This window comes from Pan paniscus, chromosome 1 (assembly GCF_029289425.2).
Source record: "Pan paniscus chromosome 1, NHGRI_mPanPan1-v2.0_pri, whole genome shotgun sequence".
NCBI lineage: Eukaryota > Metazoa > Chordata > Mammalia > Primates > Hominidae > Pan > Pan paniscus.
In genome coordinates this window covers 35,064,814-35,083,457 of record NC_073249.2, presented here as the reverse complement: position 1 = coordinate 35,083,457, position 18,644 = coordinate 35,064,814, and the positions used below count along the sequence as shown (strand labels likewise).

Genomic DNA, 18,644 nt, shown 5'->3' with positions numbered 1-18,644 from the left:
CTAGAAATCCCACGCTTTCTACTGGGTGAATAATGGATTATTTATCCACAGATCTGGATAAGTTAGATAATGAGAAGAAGGATTTGATTCAGAGTGACATAGCTGCTCTCCATCACTTTTACTCCAAGCATCTCGAATTCCTTGACAATGATAGCCTCGTAGTAGTCTTTGCACAGGTAAGGACGCTGGCAGCAGGTAACACTCAGTCTGGCCTTTCCCTCTCCAAGGCCCTCTCCCCAGCAAGCACTCAGTGAAGATGAATGCAAATAGAATGATGGCATCTTCCTGACAACGAAGCTCTGAGCCAATTGGACCGTGTGTTGCCATAGCCTTGCTCAGTGACCTTGAGCAGATCAAGGTCCCCTCTGCTGGCCCTCATTGATGGGTGGAGTGTAGGAAATTCGCCTCTGCCTCTGCCTCACAAAGAGTTCATGAAAACAAAGGAGTTGTCAGTGCCCTGGTACTCTGGCATACTTTAAGCTCTTTGCAAAGAAAAGACCATTTGAAGTTCCTACATTAAATTTTACTTTTACTCTCTTAAACCTTCTGTTCTATCTGTAGTGTTTTTTCACTCTAACCAAGGCTGCACTGATAGGAGGGCCCTTTGTGATGGCCCAAGGAAGGACAGTCACTGCCGAGAGGAGCCCAAGTGGGTCTAGATGTGGAAGTCTTTCCTGACGGTGGCTAAGAACTCTTGTTTAGAGAAGTCTAGGTTTACCAAAATCAGATCTAAGGAAATCTTAGGCTTCTAAGCAAGAGCAATTTGAAAGTGATTACAGCTTTGGAAACTAGGCCACTGGCAAGGCAAGCCTTGGGCATTGTTAGGACGAGAGAACAAAGGGTGCAGCGGCCATGCCTCGGGGAACACACAACCTTCCTGTTATCGTGAGGGTGGCTCTTCCTGGCCTGACTTACTAGATTGGATTTCTCTCTCATGTGCCTTTGCGATGCCCTCTACAAACTGGGCATCTAGTTGAAAGTGACCTTCCCAGATAGAGAAATACTAGAATTCTGCTCCATGGGAGCAAGAAGCTACATCAGTCTCCGGATGTGTAAAAGAGATGAAGTGGACACCTCCATGGTTTTGTCTTAGAATAGAATAAGCATTACCTAATGTACCCTTTGCCCAGTAACTCTATTTGCAGGAATCTGTCCTAAGGATATAATCAGAAATCATGGACAGAGATTTACGTATAAATTGTTTATTGTAGGATTCTTTTAAAAGCCAAAGGCAGAAAAGAAAGAAGGAAGGAGGAAAGGAGGGGAGGAAGGGAAGAAGAAAAGGAAAGAGGAAAAGGAAATACTATAAATGGCCAGTAGTGGGAGTTTGGTTACATAAATTATGGCATCTCCATGTGATGGAAGGTTACATAACCTTTATAAGTTATGTTTCACAGACTGTCTAAACTTGGGAAATGCTGATGACATAACATTAAGTATCAAAGCAGTATGAAAAGTATGAAAAAAGGGTATAATACGAAAACACACATACATAACGTAAAGATTAAGTGGAAGTTCACAGTTGTCTTCCGAGTTGTGGAAAAATTTAGGCTTTTTACTGGGTGACTTTCTGGATTTTCTACAGTGAGCATGTATAACTTACAAAAAGCATGCTAAGAAGGAGAAAAAGGCAAAAAGCACACACTTTAAAAATTACACACATAAAGAAAGTGGCCAGGCACCATGGCGTGTGTCTGTAGTCCCAGCTACTCAGGAGGCTGAGGTAGGAGGATCACTTGAGCCCAAGAGTTCGAGGCTGCAGTGAGCTGTGATCACACCACTGCACTTCAGCCTGGGCAACAGAGAGAGACCCTGTCTATAAAGAAAAAAAAAAGTGAGTCATTCATCACTTCTGCCCACTTCAGCTTCTCCCCAACTGTGAACAACTATTAACAATTTATTGAATTCTTTTATAAACTTTATTTAGATATATTTCAGTTATGTGACTGTCATAATCAGAAAAATATGCGATTCCTTGTAGGTGAAAAGGTGGCTTCAAGTTTTGAGTGTTAAGGTAGAAGGAATAAAAGACCTTTCTAATTTTCATATTATCCTGGGTTTAAATTGTACTTTCCTAAGTATCCTGAGACAATAGATTTGGCTGACAATGGGAAGTGAGGAATCGACTTCTCTTACATTTTCTGAAAAAATGAATACATAATTTTTTCTGGATTAGTTTATATATGAGAAAGCAGAGAGATGAAATAAACATAAAGTATCTACTTTTCTGGCTATGGAAAAAGATAGCTTTTCCTCTAACACAGTGATGCATGCTTATAGGATTTCTCAATGTTGATGCCGTAGTTACAGGACCATATTTTCATAACCAAAAATCAAGTGACTCCATCTCACAAGTAGAAGTATATTTGTGGTGAAAGTGACTGACTCTTTGAAATATGGACTGACTCAGAAAATTCAGAACATTTATATACCTTAAAAAATGTATATATATACACACACATATGCATACACACATACACGTAACTATAGAGAATTAATTCCTTTATTGACTTTATCAAATAAGTATACATTTTGAGATTACATGTGAATACAAATAAGTATACATTTTGAGATTATTTGTGTTCACACAAATACACACACACATAATTTTTTCATATGTAAATTTGAAAGGGGACATTTACTATCCCCAAAGAAAACTCCAAAGCAGAAATGCAAAGTGCTGCTGCAGCCACATGCCACCGGTCCCACCTCTCAGCCAGCAGCTACGTGTCTGCTGTTCCAGCCCCTGAGCCCTTTCCACCGTCTGGTCCATGGGAGGCTGTTGTGGGTTACCTCGAGACCTGGCAGCAGCTGGCAGCAGAAGGTGACCACACATCTTTGACAGCATCGAGGTGTGTTCTAATCACTGGGAACATATGCATGATTGGGAAGTGTATTTTTGGTGTGCAGCCTACATCTAGTCTAAATGCTAATTATGAGAATAGCTTTTGCAAGGTTCTTACGCCTGATTTGACTTCAGAAAAAAGACTATGGACCATGCATGTTTCTTAACATGCAAGTTCACTTTTCTTCTCTAGGGATATTTCAGAAGGGAAGGAAAGCTGGCAGGAAAATTGCTATGTAAGTAGGCTTAAACACCATCACAAAAGGAACAGTAATGACTCTTAGGCTCATGGGAGCCTTAGCTCATGAAGAAACACACGCAGTCTTCCACAGTAAGAGGAGCCGGGAAGGGAATAAAGGGACTGATGGTCATAAAGTGATCGAGTCTGAAGGAATCTGGAGTCATCGACTGGTCTAAGTGGGCTTGCTGCAGAGGAGGGACTGAAAAAGCAGAGAAACAAGAATCTCATCCCCAAAGTAGTCAGAAGCTGTCTGTCCCTAGATCAGTTTTGAAAAGTGTTGCAAATTTTTCTGATTCATTGTTTCATTCTGAAAACATTTGTACCAGAAACTGCTGAGGCGTGGTAGTACTCAGTCTGAGATGATACATAGATCATTTAGAACCCAGTATAATACCGGATACAGGTCATGCTCCGGTAATTTTGTTGAATGAATGAAAACTTTAATTTACTCTTACCTAATGTTGGTTGATGGTCATTGGTTAATGGTTGTTAGTCAATGTCTGTGTGACAGAATTGGTCAGGGTACTTAGAGTTGGCACAAAAAATAATATGCCAAGTCTTCTACTTACACATGCCCAACCCCTCAGGATTTCAAAGCCTGTGTATTATTTTACTAATCCACAGTACCCTCCCATTTTCTGCTTTTTGTGTTGAATTGTAAATACTGCAAGTCAAACCCATCATATACCTCTTATTGCTTTGTATACCAAGATTTTCAAGCCCCTGCGTTTGGCCCTTTAATGTTAAGCAAAATAACCACATTAGCATTTAGTAGATCTGACCAATTTTAGAAGGAACATGGTATAGTGTGAAGAAACCAGAGTTGCTGTTCAGAATGCCTAGTCTGAATTCTGGCTCCTGTTCTGCCACTTATCATTTACATATCCTTGAGCAAGTCACTTAATCATTGAACCTTCCTGAGCCTCAATTTTCACATCTGTAAAATGAGTTGCTGTAGTAATGCTATAGTGATATTGCAGATTTATGGGATGGTAAATCTGAAGTACCTAGCACAGTGCCTGGCCCAGAGTGAGTGCTCAGAGGATGCTAGTTTTACAAAGCCCATCTGTTGGCCTGAATTGTAACAGTGCTGTGTCTCCAAGTGCAGAAGAGAGTGGGGTGGAATCGTTCAGTGTGAGTGCCTCACGGACAGAGACTTCATAGCAGCGTGGGACAAGCAGGGGTCTCAGCCTTTGTCACCAAGTATCTTTGTGACTGTGGACAAATCATTGTTCCTCTCTGACTTCAGTTTCGTCCTCTAAAAAGTAGAGTCTTAGTTTTCTTCCAGTGCTGAAATTTTAGAGACATGAAGATCACCTACCGAATTGTCTCCTAATAGTCTGATTTTCTTTGAGGCCACAAATTTTCAGCCTGTTTGTCTTTCTGTTTGTTTTTCTGTGCACGGTGCCCAGCATGTAAGGGCTCCCAGTACATATCTGTGGAAAGAATGAGTTTATAGAACAGTACATAAGTTAGGCATGTATAGTCCTCATTTTCAGCCTGCTTGTTCTAAGTTAGGCTTCCAGAATGGTGAAAGTTGCCCTTGGTATTTTTCTATGCAACATTTCTTTTTTTTTTTTTTTTTTTTTTTTGAGATGGAGTCTCACACTGTCGTCCAGGCTGGAGTGCAGTGGTGTAATCTCGGCTTACTGCAACCTCCACCTCCCAGGTTCAAGTGATCTTCCTGCCTCAGCCTCCCGAGTAGTTGGAGCAGCTGGGATTACAGGTGCATGCCACCAGATCCAGCTAATTTTTGTATTTTTAGTAGAGACAGGGTTTCACCATGTTGGCCAGACTGGTCTTGAACTCCTGACCTCAGGTGATCTGCCCACCTTGGACTCCCAAAGTGCTGGGATTACAGGCGTGAGCCAGCAGGCCCGTACAACGTTTCTTTTAAAGGGTGAGAAGGTGGCCTGTAGGTGATTTGGCTGAGACTTGAAAGGCAAGGTCTCAGTGCCTTAGCTTTAAGCCCTCAATCCCTCTGCCTCCCTAACAGAGAGAGGGATAGCAGTTAGATTAGATGAATAAGGGCTTCATATTTACCACCTCACCTTATGAGATGAGCATTGGATTGATTCCTTTTTTTTGAGACAGAGTTTCGCTGTTGTTGCCCAGGCTGGAGTGCAATGGCACAATCTCGGCTTACTGCAGCCTCCGCCTCCTGGGTTCAAATGATTCTCCTGCCTCAGCCTCCCAAGTAGCTGGGATTACAGGCATGCGCCACCACGCCTGGATAATTTTGTATTTGTATTTTTTTTTAGTAGAGATGGGGTTTCTCCATGTTGGTCAGGCTGGTTTTGAACTCCCGACCTCAGGTGATCCGCCCGCCTCAGCTTCCCAAAGTGCTGAGATTACAGGCGTGAGCTACCACGCCCAGCCGAATTGATTCTTTTCTTTAAAGACACAGTGATTCAGTGATAGGCTTAAGATCATACAACAAAGCTGTAGCAGAATTGAGATTAGACTCCAGGTATCTTAACTCCCATGCAAGTGTGCAAACGTCAGTCCTCAGAGTCTTGGGGGTCTTTGGCGTGCCTGGACCACTGTATTTAGATGGTAGGTAGGCTACACTAAGGGATGCATCACAATTCTGCTTGTTTGTTTATGCATGGAACTGATAAGTAAATTTTGTTTGAATGATAACATGGGCAAAAGAAAGGTTTTAAAACCACTACACCAAAACATCTTCCTAATTTGTTAAAAGTCAAAATTTAAAAAAATGATCTCTACCCAGAAAGAAGCTCCAGCTCATTTTTTTCCTTTCTCCCTTTTTCTTGCTGCAGGTTAACTGTAATGGCTTCACAATTGAAGATGAAGAACTTTCTCATTTGGGATCAGCGATATTTCCTGAGTAGGCTGTGTTTGACTTCATTTCTTTCCTTTTTACTTACTTAACACTAATTTGATTTTTTTTTCATTTTTAAATAACCCACCTAACTGCATGTGGCAGACATGAAACTCAAAGTGAATTAAAACAGCTTTTTAATCTGCCAGATTTCAAAATATTTCCCCTACACTTAAGGATCCAAAGGTAGTAGTTAAGAGAACAGTTGCTTGTTAAGTCCTGCTAGGCAGAGAGCTGTTATTAAAGAATATTTTATAGCGTGCATAGAAGGAACAGCTCATGCCCTGCTGAGAAATTTGCTTTCTGCCTATCTGTGGTTCTGGAAATCTTTCCATTTCTTATGCTCAAAGTGAAACATTAATTGCCAACCAAGAATTGGCCACAAGCTTGAGTACAGACTATATAAGCTTCTTCTCCATCTGTCCTTTTTGATAAATACCAGTACAGAAACAGCACAATTTGGAGGGAGAATATGCTGAAGTAGTGGGCCGGATAAAAATTTCAAAGAACTATAGGATTTTCTCTGGATTTGAAGAATACTTGAGTAATTCAGCAAAGGCTAGCCAGTTGACAAATGGAGATGTTTATAGATCTGACTTTAATGGATTGCCAAGAATGATTTTGCCTTTGTCTGTCTCATGGAATGAGTATTTCCAAAATGCTTCAGTCCCTGAAATCAAACCCTTGCTTCACAGATAGAGCCAAGGAATTCATCATGCATCCCCCCAGCCTCCAAATTAATCCACATTGTAGATAAGTTCTATCCAGAGGGAGGTTGCTTAACATATACTGCAGGGGCCTTTGCCTGTAGGTTGCCACATAGGTAGGAAACCCTTAATACTCATGCATTTGCCCTGAGTGATGTGCCTGCCCTTAGCTATGTGCGTCTCTGCCAGACGCTGTGCGTTGTGTAGGTCAGAAAGAGAAGAATCCGTACAGTCTGTGTCTCGTGAGCAGCTGTCACAGGTTTACTTGAACCAGAGAGACTAAAAAGTTTGTTCATGTAATATTTGTCCTTGGGGCCAAAATGGCATCATCTGCAGTTGGAATTCTGGAAGTGAGGAAAGAAGCTTTTTTTTTTTTTTTTTAACTTTGGCCCCTGGGAAAAGGCAGGAGAAAAAGAGGGCATTGGACCCACTGAAGAAGGCATGTATTGACACCTTTATAACTGAAATGAACTATGGAATGTCTCTGTTCTTAATATCTTAAAAGACTAAAAGATTAAGAGTAAGGTGCTGCCGGGCGTGGTGGCTCACACCTATAATCCCAGCACTTTGGGAGGCCGAAGCGGGCAGATCACGAGGTCAGGAGTTGGAGACCAGCCTGACCAACATGGTGAAACCCCGTCTCTACTAAAAGTACAAAAATTAGCTGGGCATGGTGGCGCACACCTGTAATCCCAGCTACTCAGGAGGCTGAGGCAGCAGAATCACTTGAACCCGGGAGGTGGAGGTTTGCAGTGAGCTGAGATCGCGCCACTGCACTCCAGCCTGGACAACAAACCGAGACTCCATCTCAAAAAAAAAAAAAAAAAAGAGTGAGGTGCTTTGAGGATTCTCACCTGTCGGTGGTTGCCAACAGAATTATGACACCAAGAACATGCATTGTTTTAGGGTCTTTGACTTAGTGCATTTCCCCCACCTTCATTAAAGAGATACCCGAGTCTGCCTTCAGCTATTTAATACTTCCACAAGATGGTTTTAGAAATGTGCTTTTATTTTAATACAACTACCCTTCGATGCATTTGTTTATTTGATTTCCTAGGACCTGATTCCTTGGGCATCACTTTCCAGGAAGCCAAGTGGGCCTTGGTGCAGTGCAGAGGTGGCCCTCCCCAAGGTCAAGACAGGAAGCTGCTACCTGTTTATCTCAGGCACCAGGCCAACCACATACTTTGCTCAGGCCTTTAGCAATCAGGAGGTGGGGGAGTGCACTTGGCCATAGGCCATAGCCAGCCTGGGGCAGTTCATCCTCATCAGGCTTCGAAACCCCTTTCCCTTTTTGTATTCTCGGAGCAAGCAGGAGAGGGGCTGTGGTCTCTGGAGGGTCAGGGAGGTGACATTGGCCACCAGAGCAATGACACACATGGCTGTGAGTGCCCGTAGGAGCATGAGCCCCAGTTTCTGGGCAGTTTTAATTGGGGGAAAAAATCCCTTTGGGCTGAAATCATATAGGCATTGTGATTTCAAAGGCAGCATTTTCAGAGATCAAGCACTTTTTCCCTGTAGTTTAGAAATTTCTGTTCTCAGAACTTTGACCTTCATATAATCAGAAAGCTCAAAGCACCTCGCATAGGCGAATCTCTCTCTCTCCTTCTCGCTGTCCCTGAAAAGCAGACAGTGAGCAGCAGGAGCAATAATGTCCCAATTTTCCAGATGAGGAAATTGAGGTGCAGAGAAACTCAGACGGGTGTCTCCGGGTCTCTCAGGGGATCACACACCCTTCCTCCCTTAGGAAGCTGGCATTTCTCAACATCTGAAAAAAACGTGAGAAATAATCCACTAATACAAAAAGCTGCTTGAAAGCGACAACGCACCTGTGTTTGACAGTGTATAGTGAAGTAGCAATTAGCTGTGGGTATTGGGTTCTGAGAGCTGCATTCTATCAGGAAGGAATATTTGTGGCATTTGTTGTTTTTGCTGTTGTGTGTTTTTTGGTTTTGGCTTAGATAGTACTTGAATTGTGGATTTCAGTTTTTAATATGGTGAAAGTGTGAGATGGTAGATAGGATTATCAGTGCATGCAGAACAACCTCTTAGAATGTGATAGCCAACTATTAGATTTTTAAAAAATGTCTTGCAAAGATTCAGTTCCTCTGACTTAGCAAGTAAGTAGTGAAGGAGGCTAAACAGTCTGCCTATCTCATTTTAAAAACTGGGTTTTCTCTTCTGACTGACAGTGTTGCATTGATGAATCATAGCTGTTGCCCCAATGTCATTGTGACCTACAAAGGGACCCTGGCAGAAGTCAGAGCTGTACAGGAAATCAAGCCAGGAGAGGAGGTGAGTTCATGGCTATGGGTGGCTGCAGCAGGGGGCTTGAGACTGCTCTTTAAAAGGCAATGTGGACAGATCTGTGCAGTGTCACTTGACAGTATGAGCTGTGACTGCCTCCAGCACTTTAGCTGAGTCTGCCCTCAGGCTCTCCAGGAGTCAGTGATCAGATTTGTAACCTGTAGTTTAGATTCCCACACTTTGGGGCTTCTGTTTGGTACATACATTTCCATCTCTAGTCAAGAAAAACAGGAAGTAATAAATTTGAGTCAAATTTGTCCCAAAGCTTTATAGAGATTTACAGAGAAAGAAGACATTTACTACCAAAATGACCACAGTCAAACTTTTGATTATCTTTAGAGTCTCTGTATCCCTATTGCCAAACAACTGAGCTTGAGCTTTATTTTATTTTATTTTATTTGGTGAATTCTTGCTTGTTCCCCACCATCCCTCAAAGGTCCAAAGCAAAAGAAAGCAAGTGACGCAGCAGTAGCTAAAGAGCTGGCACTCCAAGGGACACATCAGAATTTCGTGTTCTATCAATTCCACATCCGAACTTCAGGTCGCAGTTCACTTTTTAGGAATCTAAATCAAAGGTCCAGGTATATGCAGTAATAGGAGAAGTCAAGGCAGTCTGTGGCCAAGGGGCACCTTAGTTTCCCTCCTCAGCTTCAGGACGTGGAGAGAACCAGCCTTCCCATCACCTGCTCAGCGATTCCCTGTTCCCTTCCCATGTGTGATTCCTGACTACCTCATGAGATGTCTCACCGGGGAGGGGCTGGCCTGGTGGATTGCTGTAGTATGCTCTGTGTTCTTAAGTAAATTCCCAGCAAGACACTTGAGTTTTTAGGAACTTGTAATCACACACTTAGGTTAAATTTCAGTTTAGCAATTTGTAATGCTATTTTGCGGTGCATGCCTGGGTATTTGAAGTGTAAAGTGTAACTGTCAGTGTGCTGAATGAGAAGTGCTTTGCTTTCTCTGGAAGGCACTCACTAATCCACAGCTGCACTGGGAGCTGAAGCCCAAGATGCAGGCAGGTTGGCCCTTCTACCTTCAGCTAAATCCATTACGATGAGGGTGTGTCCCCTTTCGGCTGGGGTGTCTGAGTTTCCAAAGGTCTTATGGAGACTGCTCTGAAGCCTTTCTTGAAACAGATAATTGCAGCCAGTCAGAGTGCAGTCACCCAGGCTCCAGTGCACCTGTGGGCTGACTGCAGAGATGAGCAGGTTGTCACCTAGGCTGGCTCAGTCTGGCTGTGAGCAGTGGTACTGGAGTGGCCTTTGTCGCCATCTTCTGGAAGCTTCCGTACGTTGCACTGTCAGTCATTACAGAGATTGTTGGCAGGCTCTTGCGGTGTGAGGCAGGGCAGGGGTGGCTGCGGTTTCCTTTTGCCCTCATGTTCTCCTGGATCTGTAACCTTTGCAGTAACCTCATTTTTGGGAAGTCAGTGCTTTGGGGATTACTTACCCTTCAGAGAAGGAGAAACCCCATTCCCCAGGGTTTCGGGGTGAGCTGCAACGTGTCCAGTACCTCCCCATGGGCTGGGGAGAGCTTAGCTGCCCCTGCAGCACCCAGCCCTGTGCGCGTCCTCTCCTGCCTGCCTGGTGGTGCCCGCGGTCACTGGCACGCTAGCGGCTTCATGAGATCCATCTGTTCAGTCAGACATTTGCCTGATTGTGTGGGATGAGTAGCCAGTGCTGTCCCAGTGAGTAGATAATGGACATCTAAATGCTGGTCTCCTCCATATGCTCCAAGTCTTAGTTACAGACCCCATTAGGAAAAGGCAAGGACGGTGGAGCCCCATGAACCAAAGGTGAGGACTTTCCAAGCTCCCTGCCCTGCAGGATCAGGAGCTGCCCGCTGGGCCAGGCCGCAGCATTCTGGTGTCCTAGAAGATGTGTTCACCCTCCGCTGGCCACCCAGAGCTGTGGGTCCCAGCCCACTGAGTGGAGCCTCTTGCTCCCTTGCCAGTTGATGTGAGGAGAAGGGGAGCTTAGCTGCATGTGTGTGGCGTGTGCGTGTTCATGCCCTCCCCTGCACGCAGCATCCAGTGATGACGGCAACGAAGCATTTGCGCCGTCTCAGGTGGTGAAACATGAAACTACATGAAGGCCAGGCAGAGGCAGCTGAGGGAGGCAGGGATCCTCTGAACCCTCCAGGACACTGTTTTAAGGACTCCTTGATTCTACAGACTCTTTCCACTAACCTGCACCTTGGCTTCAGCTCCCAGTTCAGCTGTGGATTAGTGAACACCTTCCAGAGAAAGCCAACGTCAGGTGGCTGCTCAGTTCAGGAATTCGGTGCCTTAAAGTAAACAGCGCATTCCTCCGCTGCAGCCTGCCTTATCCTCTGCATGGGCCCCGCAGGTGACTGCAAAGGCACAGGAATGACGAGGATTGAGTTTACCTTTAGCAGACTGAAGCTTTATCTTTTTGGACCCCGTAGGTTTTTACCAGCTATATTGATCTCCTGTACCCAACGGAAGATAGAAATGACCGGTTAAGAGATTCTTATTTCTTCACCTGTGAGTGCCAGGAGTGCACCACCAAGGACAAGGTAAGGTTGTTCATTGGGCAAGAGCGCTGACTGCACTCTGATCTCAGGACGTCTCTGCCGAAGAGCTTGTCTGACTTGGCGGATCTCCTCTAGGATCTTTTTGACCCTTTAAACCCTCCTTACAAAGACAGCCAAAGGGAATCTAGTTAGACCAGGTCTCTGTTCAGACCTGCTCCTAGTAGCTAAAGAAAACATTTCCATTACACTGTACAAACAGGAGAAAGGTCTGCCGAACTGCTCTTTCTTGAAAAGAAACAACTGCTCAAAGGAGGAGGGGGGAAAAGCACATGAGTATAATCTTTAGGCTTTCCAACCTGTTCACCAGAATATGTGGAAGTTTCCCTGGCATTTTCCAAATTGTTCCGTCAATGCCATCCTTCCTTATTCTAGTCTCTTGATTCGTAGATGTGTAAACACATGTATCTGCCCATAGCCAACACATTTTAGATAAGGAGTATCTAGAAAATTAATCTTTTTGTTTTGTTTCTGTAAAAAGGTAATGGAGTACTGAATTTCTTCAGATGCATTGCCTGATTTCCTTTCATTCTTCTGTAATCTTGGAATGGGCCAGTGTCGACCGCTGTGTGGGAATGTGTATTATATGAGAGGTTTCCCTATCAGTGTGGTTTCCATGGGCGGTAACGCCTTGCCCTTGTGGACGTTTCCTTCAGGATAAGGCCAAGGTGGAAATCCGGAAGCTCAGCGATCCCCCAAAGGCAGAAGCCATCCGAGACATGGTCAGATATGCACGCAACGTCATTGAAGAGTTCCGGAGGGCCAAGCACTATAAATATATCCTTTACAACTGCCCTGATAGCTTATCCCTCGCCAACAAGGCAAGGTGGGAAGTTGGAAAGAGGGAGCAGGAGAAGGATGGATTTAAGATTCTGAAAACCAAAGGAGGAATGTCTCCTAGTAAATGTGTAAAGGCGTACTGACCACCCACAATGTGGTGTCCATCCTGTTGGAGTTGTATGATCTTATTTCCCCTTATTTTGGCTAGTTTGGCTCGGAGCCCCATGTGGTGGAGGACCGTGAAGGACAGAGCCTTGATGGCCTTGTGCTTTGGGTATTTTACTTTGGGCAGGGCACAGTGCCAAGGGCCTTGCTTATTTCAGCTCTCCTCACTGGCACACTCTGAGCAGGGACTCTGCTCATTCCCATGCAGCAGATGAGGAAACAGCCTGATGCATATTAAGTAATTTGCCCAAAGGACACAGCTGATGGTGATAGATCTAGGATTTTGTCCCAGCTCTATCAGAATCCATATTCTTAACCATTGTATTGTAGCATTTTCTTGGGAGTTGAAAAGGGATTCGATTTGTACTCTAAAGGGTAGAATTTAAAACCAGTGAGAGGAAATGAGAGAAAGGCACATTGTTTCTCAGCATAAGAAAGAACTTTGCCACAGTGGGAGTCGTGCTCAGGGTTCCAACTTGGGTGAGGATTTGAATTTGATTAGAATCATGATTTTAATCAACATTGTTTACATCAGAACTAGGGGTCTGGACCCTGCGGCTAAAATTCTTGAGTTGAGCGGTTCCGATCTTCAGGTTTTCTTCATTTGTTTTTTCTGCAGAAATGTAATTCCTTTCACTTTTGCTTGGCTTTCTGTAAGTTACTTTTTCATGGGGTAAGGGTGAGAGTGGAGTGGACGAAAGAACTCCTTGAACCCAGCCTGGGGAAGCCTCCAGGCAGCTTGGGCCCGGTGGCCGTTTCCTTGACTCCACAGCACCCCCTAGTGAGCTGCTGGAGATCTGCGAGCTCAGCCAGGAGAAGATGAGCTCTGTGTTTGAGGACAGTAACGTGTACATGTTGCACATGATGTACCAGGCCATGGGTGTCTGCTTGTACATGCAGGACTGGGAAGGAGCCCTGCAATATGGACAGAAAATCATTAAGCCCTACAGGTGATTGCAGAGGCTGTTCTAATCATCCACGGAGTGGAATTTGGTTGTTTAGAATGTATACGATAGTGTCGTCTTCCTGCCCATTGCTGAGACTTGCCTAGCGCAGCTGCCTCTTCTCTGCACCCACATCTGGAGGTGCTGGTACAGGGCACTGCTCCCGAGTCAGGCCTGTTCTCACCACCATCCCAAGGAGACAGGTTGAGGTTATGCAGCGGATACTGGGGCAAGATCCCTCCCAGGTCCATCCAGGGCCATATCCATAGTAGTTAACTCAGGCTAGTTTTGAGAAGCCACTAGTTTGCTTCTTTTCCCACCCACTGCTTCCAAGTTTAATTACTAAGTGGTGGTCTCAGAAACCCTGCTTTTCATCATTACTCACACCATCCCCTTCTTTTGCTTTTTCAAGTTACAGCCCCAGTTTGCAAATGGGGAAGCTCTGGGACCAGTGGGTTGACCGTGGTTATCTAATCTCCCCACCCCAGGTTTGGAAAAAAGAAAAAAAAATTGCTTTTTAATTTGTAGTAATAATGAATATTAGCCCTGGAGAGATTTCCTGCCTGAGAGGGTTACTAAACCTAAAAGTGGGTGACAGACGGAAGTTGTGGCTTTGTCCTCTGACTCGGACTAGACACTTCAGGGCTGAGGTGGCCTAGATGGGATCACTGGAGCTCTTTTTAAAGGCACTGATATTATGCATTTACAGGGTACGTCCAACACCAAGTGGGCCAAGTGAATCAGGGTCGCTGGGCATTAGACCCAGAAATCTGTGTTCTGGAAGCATCCCAGGTGTTTCTCAGGAGTTTGAGAAGCCCTCAGTCTCCTTCCACTTCTGAGATTAGGGTCTGTGAAGGTTGTGTCTGGTCTGAATGTCCACTGCCCACTCCACCCTCTACTTACCCCACTGTGCCCTGATTAGCCAGCAGGGGGAGCCCAAAGGAAGCCAGCTCTTAAAATCTGCTCTTGGAAACAGAATTTGTTAAATTGGGGATAAACTCAAACCTTCCTTTTCTCCTGGAGTGTGTGAGGAAGTGCACTGGCCTCATGTACAGTTCTCTGTGTGAGATCTGTAGGGAGAGAGGAGCAGACAGACAGCATCCCAGCCCTGTGGTTCTCCCAGCAGGGCCTTGCTCTGCTAGACCCATCTTTATCTGCGTGAGCCCCTCCCGGAAGCCCAGCTCTGGTGTTCTGTGGGGCCGTGGGTCCCAGGGCTACCTCCTGCCCAGGAATACAGCTAGAACATGTCTTTTTGGACTGACTTTCAGGAGACACAGGGTGGAACAGCCTAGCCTTTAAATAAACACCTCTTACACACATGTAAACACACACACTGGCTCACCCACCAGCTGCCTCTGGGCCCTGTTCTTAGGGAAATGGCTGTTTCCCAGGCCGACCCCATCAGTCAGTCTTCAGGTACAGCCGGAGAGAACACTTGCTGTATCTAAAGCCCCTGCTGGACAATGGGGAAAGAACATCCAGAAGACACAGGAAGTGTTCTGACTTCAGAGCACTTACTGTTTTGCTAAACCAACCCATATCATAGTGTGACAGAAAGCTGGGGTCTTAAGACACATTGGGGTGGGTGGGGGTTGGGTGGGTGGCTGTATGTCTGAGTACCTAAGGTGATAGGCCTAATTGCTGCCTTCATAAATGGGACATTTACTTCACAAGCTGTTTTCCCAGGGTCTTCCTCTGGGTATGTCTGAAATATAAAAATCTGGACTGGGATTGAAGATTGTGTTTACAAATGCTTTTGAATAGGATTTCTCCTGCAGTTGTTATGTAGCTTTTCAGAAACACACAAACTACAAATAATGAACAACATCTGCAATGATTCGGCAGGGTGGCAGCATCCACACTCTCCACCCAAACCCTGGTGGGATTTGGAGAGGCCACTGGTGGGCAGAGTTTGGCCCTAAGCATGGCAGCCTCCGGCTTACTGCACCCAGCCTGTGGGGCGGCTCAGTAGCCGCTGACATGGTGGCCTGTTGTCTCTTCTCTTGTTCTAGTAAGCACTATCCTTTGTACTCCCTCAACGTGGCCTCCATGTGGTTGAAGCTAGGGAGACTCTACATGGGCCTGGAACACAAAGCCGCAGGGGAGAAAGCCCTGAAGAAGGTATGTCTGTACCTCGGCCTTAGGATTCCCAGTGGCCAGACGGCCTCCTTAGCACATCTCCTTCATGCCTCACCAGGCTGAATGGCTGAAGCAGTGGAGGGTGAGCAGCTCTCACCCACCCTCTTGCTGTGGGAGCAGCGGGGGTGGGTCCTGCAGGTGATGGGGGAGTGAGAGAGTGCACCTCTGCTGTGTTTGTGTCCAGGCCTCCCTCAAAGGGAATGGGTGCCCACATCCAGAGGGCTGGCCGTGATCACAGGCCCAGCCTGTGCCTGGAGGAATTCTCCATTTGTTTGACCTTTGGGATTTTCAGAATGATGATCCCCAGTTGTGGTGAATTCAAGGAGGTAGGATATGGAGAGTTAGGGTTAGGATGTTAGAATTGCGCATTTGCTGTTTCTAAAATGCACTTAATCATCCTCTCAGTTCATTGAGGACCAGTTACATACCAAGACCCTCGTGTGCTTTTCCTTTGAATTCTCACAAAAACGAGAGGCTTTCCTGATGAAGAAAGTGAGGTTCAAGCAGGTTAAGTGAGTAGTAGCCTAGGGTGCATGGTGGGGCCTTCATTCAAATGAGGGTCTAAATTGAAAGCTTCAGCTCCTCCCACTCAAGCTGTGATGAAACTGGTGGGGAGCCAGAACCCTGGGCAGCATTCGCCTTCGGTTTGATGGCGGCCCTGTGCTGCCCAGGAGCCAGGCCCCGACCCTCACATCACGGGAGGTCAGAGTCATCATCCTGAGTATTGATTCTCATTGTTTGTGATGTGGAATTCACAGTCAATACAGTGTAATTTAGGGGATAGTCCATTTACTCCTGTAAGAAACTTTATAAAATGCTGGGGCCATGGACAGGGCCTGCAGGCCTAATCTTTCACCTTCTCCAAAGTTTCCCAATAGACTATTTGCGAAGATGGAATAAGGCCCACATCCCAAATAGAAGGGTCAGGGCACAGCCAGGCTGGAAGGGAGCACAAAACAAAATTTTCTGTTTTAAACCATGGAATTTGTCTTCTGAGAATTAGCCATTTAGGTCACAACTGCAAAGTGTGTCAGGTGATTAAGTAATAGATCAATGAAGTCTGGAGCAGATCTGAGCAAGGAACATGAGTCTTGAAATGAATGCCTGGGCAGAGTCGGCACCTGGAACAGGTGATTTCCGAAGGCTTGCACTGTTACTTGGCCTGCCTCCTCTTGGCTTGAGATCTAGGAGGAGAATATATAAAAGATAGTAATGGCTGTCATAGTCACAGGCCATTAAAAATTCTCTGGGGGAGTACTTTTTTCTCTGAGTAATTTGGCTGAATACAAAAGAGCAAATACATTCTTAGAGATGACATTTGATATAAACTTCCTGTATGCCAGGCGCTGTTCGAAACACTGTATCCGAATTAACAACCCTGAGAGGTAGGTATTATTCCAGTTTTACAGTTCAGGAAAATGAGGCACAGAGTGGTTAAGTAAATTACCGAAGGCCACACAGCTAGGAAATGATTAAACCACTGGAAACTTGACCATTTTACATTGCCTCACTATAAAGAAACCTTAAGTACATTCTCTAGCATCCCTCAATGAAACCTGCTACCTTTCTTTTAAGTTTTTAGAATATGTATTAAAAGGAAAGAGTATGCTTTTCGAAAGGGAAAAATAGTTTAACTACGTCTTGCAGGTTAGTAATGTCAACTAAAAATCAAAATAGCTTTGATATAAAATTGACTATGGACTTTACCAGCATCACCTATATTTTCTGCGTTGAACATAATCAAAAAAATTAGTCCTTAAAGCATGTTTTACTGAAAGATCTAGAATCTTGGGGCAAGAGAATGTCATGAAATCAGTTTCATGACATCATTTCTCCAGCTGGATATTTTTGCAGAATGTTTTACCTAGCAGTAGACACTGGATGAGTTAGCTACCAGATAGTCTTGTCTCCTTTTTTAAAAAAAAAACCAAGGCCAGGCACGGTGGCTCACGCCTGTAATCCCAGCACTTTGAGAGGCCAAGGCGGGCGGATCACGAGGTCAGGAGATCGAGACCATCCTGGCCAACACAGTGAAACCCCGTGTCTATTAAAAATACAAAAAATTAGCCAGGCATGGTGGTGGGCGCCTGTGGTGCCAGCTACTCGGGAGGCTGAGGCAGGAGAATGGCGTGAACCCGGGATCTGGAGCTTGCAGTGAGCGGAGATCGCACCACTGCACTCCAGCCTGGGCGATAGAGCGAGACTCCGTCTCAAAATAAATAAATTAATTAAAAAAATAAAAATAAAATAAAAAAAAAAACAGGTCCTGGTGGAGAACATAGGCTCTAATGGCCAGTTTGCATCCTGTGCCTTAAAGCAGAGAGATCCAACTTAAAGTTACCCCAGGTGGAGGTGTGAGGAGATTGGCTTCTAGGCTCTCATTGTTTGTCTTGCTTTTTCCTAGGCCATTGCAATCATGGAAGTAGCTCACGGCAAAGATCATCCATATATTTCTGAGATCAAACAGGAAATTGAAAGCCACTGAAACTATGCAGCATTTCAGTTTTCGTTTAAACACTTAGTTCAGAAACCTTAAAGGATTTGAATATTTCAAATTGCACACGTCACTCCAGCATCTCTGTAAAATAATTGGAATGAAAATACTTCTTGCACTTAAACACTGCACATGCCATACTTTGAGGTTAGTCTGAATCTTGAACTTTAATACCAAGTTAATTTTGAATGCTTTTGTTTCCTAAGAGGATGGCATGGTTTCATATGTTATACTTTGGACAGACAGAGTTTTAAAAATGGAATTATTTTTTCTTTCATGCCTCTTGTAATGTTCTGAACAAACTTGAATGATGAAAGAAAATAAAAGAGATATCAGTATTTGAGGTTTGTATTTTCTTCTGTCTCTGGGGAGGATTTCTCAGTGGTGGTGGGAGCCCAGTCTTGGAGTGAAAGTGACACCTGCTGTCCATAATTCAGCAAGCTCAAGTCTTCTCCATGGGACTGGGGTCGGGCAGCCTCTTTATTCTGCAGTTGCTTTTGTGGGGCTGTGGCTATGGAGGAAGAAAATGGGAAGAAAGAGAAAAAGGTACACGAAGGAAAGAAAAGTATCTGTGGTGGAGGAACAGTCCAGTGACCCGAGTGCCCTCCAGCAGGCGAGGTTTTG

General features: G+C 44.9%; 1 protein-coding gene across 3 annotated transcripts in view; it reads left to right on the top strand.

The window, feature by feature from the left end:
- SMYD2 (SET and MYND domain containing 2) overlaps positions 1 to 18,358 on the top strand; it is a 56,033-nt gene extending 37,675 nt beyond the window's left edge. For 2 of the 3 annotated variants that reach the window (XM_034946796.3, XM_055108184.2), the window contains 8 exons: positions 52 to 176; positions 5,870 to 5,937; positions 8,831 to 8,933; positions 11,373 to 11,483; positions 12,155 to 12,275; positions 13,219 to 13,393; positions 15,400 to 15,508; positions 17,931 to 18,358. In XM_034946796.3, coding sequence (XP_034802687.1) covers positions 52 to 176; positions 5,870 to 5,937; positions 8,831 to 8,933; positions 11,373 to 11,483; positions 12,155 to 12,275; positions 13,219 to 13,393; positions 15,400 to 15,508; positions 17,931 to 18,011 — 893 coding nt within the window. In that variant the 3' untranslated portion in view covers positions 18,012 to 18,358. The remainder of the gene's footprint in view (positions 1 to 51; positions 177 to 5,869; positions 5,938 to 8,830; positions 8,934 to 11,372; positions 11,484 to 12,154; positions 12,276 to 13,218; positions 13,394 to 15,399; positions 15,509 to 17,930) is intronic. The other variant, XM_034946802.3, reaches the window with a different exon arrangement.
- Positions 18,359 to 18,644: the final 286 nt, after the last annotated feature.